We start from the raw sequence: 7,484 nt of genomic DNA, 5'->3' as shown, positions 1-7,484 counted from the left end.
CATATATCTATTGTATACATATATAGTGCCCCCAAAATAATTCTGCAAAACTCTGCCCAATTAAATTTGCTTTTTTTTGAAAACTGCAAAAATCAGAAATTCTGGAAGCTACTATTTTCTATTATAAGACATTTTCAACAATCTCCACTGAAACTGTAGCAACTTAGCAGCACAAATACGCCGAAAGAAATGTTAAAAGACAGTACATTAAAGGTTTCTAGTTTATTTTTAACTAAAAAAAGGAATGTTACAAAATGTCTCTTTTTTTTTTTTAAATCATCTACTTGTAAGTACAACTACCACCTAAGGACCTTTGTTCTTGATTAATGAAACACACTGATCTCAAATACTTACCACTGCTCCTTGTTTTACACAGTAGCCAGCTTTGATAATAGCATTATCTGGGGGATGCTTAGCAGTAAAATAAGGAAGGTGACTTTGTGACCGTTTCAAATAATTCCTATCACCCCCTTCACTGCACTCACTGATTTCTTCTTTCTAGAGAAAAGCAGGAAAGTTCAGAATACTCTCATTTTTTTCTAAAGGTCAAAGAATAACTATACTAGTTGCAATAGGAAATAATTGTATCATCCCATGCTCACAAATCTCATTTCCAATTTGTTTGAAAGGGTAAAATATTTCAACTGATTTCTAGAGACAACTAATGAGACTCTCCAAGGGCTCTGGTTGAGTACTTGCAAGCTCCATTTAGAAACTAAACTAAGAAAGTGCTAAGTATTCTCAAACAATATTGACAGACACTCAATGAAGAATGTTACAGATCTAAAAACAAGATATATGCATGTATTTAGTGCAAACTCATAACCTCACTTTAAGGCCAAAACACTAGAGGTGGCTACAGCAAAGAAAAAGCTATTTCTAGGACCATAAGACACATCAGAATTCACCAACTTTTTAAATGCAATTCAGGTGTATGCATGCCATTTATATGATATTAATCCAAACTGTAACTATTTGCAGCTCAGGGAACTTGCAGAAACAGATACAGGTCTATATCTTTAACACTGTATAGATTGTTCTTCCATGAGCTTGTCCAATCTCTCAAACTCAGGAAAGTTTCTTGCATCCATGCCATCTTTTGGCAAGGAGTACCTTATGTTTTACTACTCACCGAAAAAAGAACTCCTTCCCTTTGTTTCACCTGGTTACACCACTAGCTTTGTTTAAAAGCCCATAGCTCTCGTACTGGAAAAGACAGTTTACACCATCCACTCCTGCCAATCGTGATTTTGTAGAGCTCTTACAATCTCCTTTAGTTATTTCTTTTGCACACGGAAGAGTACTAGCCTACTCAATTGTTCCTCATGTGGAGATCATTCCACATGGACCAATCATCCTTGAAATCTTTCTCTGAACCTTTCCAGTTTTAGTTTCTAAGATAAGAACAAAACTGAACACAGTAATCAAGGTCTGGTCAAAGACAGGATTTATAGAGCAACAAGGACGTTTTCTGTTTTGCTCCTTATTCTTTTTCTAGTAACTCCTAATATTTGTAGGGTTTTTCCTCCACTGTTACTGAACACTAAGATGATACTTTCATCGTGTGACTAACTCTTACCTCTCACTCAAGCGGAAATGGTTATTTCACAATCTAGTATTTTCTATTAAAAACTAGGATTGTTTCTCCCAGAATCCCTTACATCATATTTATTTTCACTGAATTTCACTTGCTGTCTTTTTTGTCCACACATGCTATTTCATAAGGCCCTTCTGCAATAGTTTAATCTGCTGTCATCCTTACTACCTCTAATAACATAGTGTATATGTAATCAGCTGACTTAATCACCTCCTATTTTGCCCACTTTTCCTGGCAGTTAAAAAGAGAACTTTGGCATTGTTAACACCAACAATTCATTTCGCACACACAAAAAGACATTTTCAGCATACTAACCAACATCTGTGAGCAAAAATCAATACTCAAGTAATTCTTTATAGTCTTGTATAATTCTCTATAATGTTGTATAAAGGGAATAAAATCCTCAAAAAAACCCAGTCGCTATCAATAAAAGGTGCACATCAAAGTATAAGTCCTCTGAGCAAGGTGAGAAGTTGGCAGCTACATTGTGATACATAACCTATTCTCACCTGTCAAACAACAAAGCTTCCTCTATCAAATAATGGCCCACTTCTTTTTATGAGTATTACCTGAGTAGGTGTAATGATAGGAACACCGCCAACAATTTCTGTCCTGTAAGAGACTTGCTTCTTTCCACCTGGGCTTTCAGCTTGACGATTTGCATTATCCATTTGACAGAGAGGATCAGACTGCTTTGGTACCTGAAAGCGGAATATGATAATTAACATAAGTTTTATGAAGACCTAAAAAAGCCCCAATCATTACTCAAGAATCTTTAATTTGACATTCATAAATTCAACATTTAACAAATGTTCTCTAATTGTAAAAGGCTAGAAATAGCTTACATAAAAATTTGTTGCAATGGCTATGCTTTAGTTCTCAGAAGAACTAGTGTCAATAAAGACATTTCACCAGGTGTCTTGCAATCTAAAAATCAATTCCCAGCTTTGCCATAAGTCCTATACTTGGTCTTCAAGAAGCACTGCTAATTTGTACAAGAACTGGTTCTTTATTTTTCACTTGCTTTCAGTTTTAGTAATAAGTGCTTCAGACTGGAGATGCCCCAGTGCCTGTAGAGCTAGCACAGTAAGACCATAAACACAGGGCTACAGTACTGAGACTTTTGTCAAATAGCATGCCTGACCAGTATGACACTTGCACTCACATTCCAACACTTGGCATAAAGACTGTATGTACTGCCTCCATTAATCCTACATTTATTGCTAAATTCTGTCCAAAATGACCCCACCTACCTATTTCTAACTATAACTGACTATTAGATAATTCTCTCAAATGTGGAACTATAGCAACCAAAACACCACAGGAATTCAATTTCCCAATAAGTGTTTTGATCTGAAATGTTTACTCAAATTCCTGAGTTTGTGCAAAAAGTAAACATCTGTAACCTAAGAAATGCACTAACTGGCTACCCAAGATATTTTCATTTATCATCTCCTTTCACCCCTAATATTAATATAGTAAATTTGAAGTGACTTCAACAAGAAGAGATCAAGAGTCTCACACCAAAATATCTTAGCCAGCAACCTACTGGATATTTACATAGGATATCTAAATTCCTTCACAAAGAAGGGACATGCAAACTGTCTTTACACAGTGAATTACCATGCAAGACTGTGGCACATTCAAAACTTGAAATTGAACTGATCTAGACAAAAACAAAGCTACTTTATAGTCTGCTGTGTTCTAGTTCCTATGCCCAGGACTGCCTATTTTACAAAAAAACAGCCTGCAAAGAAGTACAAACAGTCCCGAGAGCACAAATGTCAGCCTAGGACAGCTTCCTCCCGGCCAAGTGAAGGCGGCACTCAGCAGCTTGCTCAGCTGTGGCGTCAGGCTCATTCTCTCACTTCCACCATCCCCTTAGTCTTGCACAACGCCCAGCTTGGCTAGCACAGGTAGCAGGTGACTCCATTCACAGCCAAGTCTGGCGCTGAAGGGTAAGACATTCTCCTAGCGCACATAGATCATGGCCCTCAGCCGTTAAGAGAAGGGGCTTGTAGGTACAGCTTTATGGGTTAAGTGCTTCAGCCGTCACAAACTCCTACTTAAAACGCTACAGACCAAACCCACAAACACCTTCTCATATCAATGCATTTTCAAACAGTACTCATAAATAGGTACACAATGTGCTAGACTGCAAAGGTTCATAGTTATTTTGAAATTATCAGTACTCAGAGTACTAAAAAATGCAATGACTCTTAGAGGATTACAATCTACAGCAAGTAATGCTCATATGAAAATTAATAACTGAATGATCTTAATTGTTTGATTAAATAATTGGCCATACTAAATAACCTCTGAACAGATTAGCAGTTCAAAGGCTTGTTCCTTCAAAGACAAAAAATACTAATGATTTCACCAGCCATCTAGAATGCATATGATAACATATGATAAACAGCTTTCAGACTAAATTCTAATTTCATGCAATTAATTCTTTATTCACTCTATTTCTTGAACTGGAAACAATTCAAGCCTCGTTGTGGTGTGTCCTCCTTATGAAAAACTGAAGTGAGAAGGCTTTGTGTTTCTGTTTTTTTTATTTATTATTAGTAGTAATGTTTTTATAACTCCAAAGAAAGAGCTACATTAAAACAATGCAAACAACTCATGGAAACATCCTTAGATAACCTAAAACCGAGAAAGTTACTGACAACAAATACGAATGTGCGCACCCATGCTCAGAATCATTTTTCTTTGTAAGGATATGCTCTCAAAACAGTTCATGTCATCACTTCCCCAAAACTGGAGAGAAAACAAAACCATAACTTCTGCCTCCTGAAAAGACTAAGGTAATACGTGGGGGTTTTTTAACATGTGATAACAAGCTGTCTTGGTACAAACCAGAGGAGTAATTTAACACTTACCAGAAGAATGCATTAATGTTTCTTTGAATGGATGTTACTTGAAATCAGGACAGCGCCTTTGGAACATGGCATGATATGTTTGTTCATTATTTTAGTGATACCTTAAGAAATACAAACTTTTGACACCAGGCAAATGTATGTATATCTTTTCAATGCTTGCAAGTGTCTTCTGGATATTTCAATTAGTATTAAATGTGTACGGTTAATTTTAATTTATTAGAAAACATCATATGCTGTAACTATCTTTTTCATTACATTTTTGTCCAATTTCCAAAGCAAAAAGTAAAATAAACTCAAGTTTAGGGGGAGTTCTGTACAGTTTCTCTTGGAAAGCCAAGCCAAAACTTGTTTGTAGAGATAAAAAGACTACTCTAGCATAAAAACTGGAGGCAAAGGTTACATTTAAGCACCTTGAGACAGTCACCATTTGAAAGCATTGCTAAATATCAACTAAACCACTTACTGTGATTTTGGTAGCTTTGTTCAGAACATTTACCCATTCAACTAGGTCCTGCTGATCATTGGCTTGTAGAAAGTATTTTCTCATCCCTGCATTCATAACTGTTAAAAAACATTACAAAAAGGTAACAACACTGAAATGTAAGAGCAAACTTAACACCGTCATAAAAAGATTTGATTTCAGATGGAAAATCCAGTTGAAGTGTTTAAGCTCTCTGCTGCATTTCTTTTTAGAAAGTCATCTTAAGATACATACATCCACTTGACAGACTTGCTTTATTCTAAAAAAAAAAACCTATTTTTCTTTCCTTTTTTTTTAAGCTCTCCACTTAAACAGCATCATACAGAATTTGTTAAGTGATTTTTATTACATAGAAATAAAGCCTTGAATTTTATCAGAATTTTCTACAGCTCCATTTCCCTTTTCTCAATTTCCCTAAGCAACAAAGTTTTATACTTGGGGACTTTTACAATTTCTCCTTTTAATCCTCTGACCAGTATCTGTTATCCTTTGCAACAAACTCATTAACGTGACTATGATTACTGATTTTTTTTTTTTTTTTTTTTTTTTTTTTTTAAGTTGTGGAAAAATCAGTATTGATTACTAAGTATATGATGCTCAGGACCAAACAACTTTTAAGTAGACAGAACATAAAACTTCATTTTACTTTAGTGACTTGGTAGAGAAAGCATATTTTCAGTAAGTTTATATATCTACCTAGCAACACTTAGCATATCTTTATCCAAAAAGGACAAACATATTTCTGTGTAACAATAAAAAAATCACAGCTAGTTTTCTCACAAATTCTAAGAACTTATCTTGAAATTAGTTTTAAGGTGAACAGTGACTAAAACCTTCCCAGAACTTTGAAGCATTGCAGCTAAAGTCTGAACAGATTTCGTTGCTCTGCCTATAACATAACAGTTCTTCAGGTCATCGCTAACAGCAAACACATGCCAGAAACAAATACTTTTCACTCTTCTTTCTCCCCAAAGTGGACTGTTTCAAGTAAACATTATTAGATGCAAATATAATTCAAAATACAGAACCGTATAATGAGTTGACTGAAACAACAATTCCCAGTATTTAAATAAAAAGACAATAAATATAAATTTTTCCTCTAAAAAGTATCAAAAACGCTTTAATAAATGAGAAATATTAAAAGCTTTCAGCCAGCATCTTGGATCACTAAGGCTTTTTAGAGCTGGCCTGCTGACAAGAGCAACTTTACAACTGATGAAGACAAACACCTCTACACATGCATGTGCAGAGGAATCTGTAGATGGCACTGAATTGACACACTAGGTACTAGCCTAGAATGCCTGAAGCCTTACACACAGGGGTGATATACCAAGCGTTTGATGAGCTCCACCACAGACTGCACAAGTCCGTTGGAACTGCTTTCTCTGCATCTGTACAACACTGCACATGTAAAGGACACCTCAACTAATTGTCATAAAACCTTCAGGCATTTTCAGTACCTTCATCTGAGCTAAAACTTTTGTGAATGCAGCCACAAACAGCAGAGGCTGATTCCAGTCTCTACCCATACTTTTGTGAATGCCAATTGCTTGTCAGAAAAATCTGGAATTATGGTAAATTCTGGACAAATTACTTATATGAAATATCTAAAAAAAGACCGTAAGGGGCTTTTATGATTATCTAAAACCTTACTCAAGTTTAAACGAGTTTAAGTATCAATAAACCTAGAAGGTACCCCAAGCAAATTCTTTTTCTTCGGTGCAGCTAGAGGCTGAAATTTTAAGTAAGAGCATTGGCTGACAGTATTTTTAGATCAATTAAATCAATTATTTTATCAGTAATACAGATTAAAATAGTTACATTACTTGTCTTCAGAGCTGACAGGCATGCCATGTTTCTGAAAACACCCATCATTTTTGATAAGCTTATTAATGCCTCAAAAATTTCAAACATCTGAAAAACAGCTCTCATCTACTGCTCATGAAGCTGCAATATGAAAAGCCACAAAAACACCTTATGAAGAAGCCAACATTTCGCTCATGTTAAAGAAGAAACAGCAAATACAAGCTATTTTTAAAAAATACACTACCAGCTGTATATAGTAACAGAATTCCAGAACATAATCTTTGTTTTGAATTTCTGAAGAATGTACTTGATGCACATGCCGCATGCAAGAACTTACCAAAACAGAATTCTGCCTTTGGCCTTAGCTTAGTTGCATCGCTAACCTAGTAGGGAAATTAAGATTATAAATATCATTGTGCATACAAAATATACATCAGATATCACAATTTTTTTTCCTCTTTCAAGTGGCTAAATTTGAAGATTAGCAGCATAGGTTAGGTATAAAGATATACAGATATAACAAAAAATACTATATAAAATTCAGTTCAAGATGTGCAACCTATGGTAAGACGACAGCTTAAGCCACATGTTCCTATTCCTTAAGTTTAAGAATTCATTACCAGACAAATGTTGAAAGCTGAAAACATAACACTTCTACATCTCAACTGAACTAAAAATTCAAGGACATTTATAGAATCACAGAATCATAGAATCA

General features: G+C 35.1%; 1 protein-coding gene across 1 annotated transcript; it reads right to left on the bottom strand.

Annotated features, from left to right (window-relative positions):
* Positions 1–354: 354 nt before the first annotated feature.
* Positions 355–7,152, bottom strand: LOC104071285 (pleckstrin homology domain-containing family A member 1-like; the record flags this gene model as incomplete). The annotated part of the gene is made up of 4 exons (XM_009576602.1): positions 355–498; positions 2,167–2,298; positions 4,946–5,043; positions 7,107–7,152. Coding segments are annotated over 4 exons (420 nt in total), but the record flags the coding sequence as incomplete, so codon positions are not given.
* Between the last annotated feature and the right edge of the window lie 332 nt (positions 7,153–7,484).

Source organism: Fulmarus glacialis, unplaced genomic scaffold, assembly GCF_000690835.1.
Source record: "Fulmarus glacialis isolate BGI_N327 unplaced genomic scaffold, ASM69083v1 scaffold42330, whole genome shotgun sequence".
NCBI classification, from domain to species: domain Eukaryota; kingdom Metazoa; phylum Chordata; class Aves; order Procellariiformes; family Procellariidae; genus Fulmarus; species Fulmarus glacialis.
The sequence above is the reverse complement of the archived record's forward strand: the minus strand, read 5'-3'. Positions and strand labels throughout refer to the sequence as shown.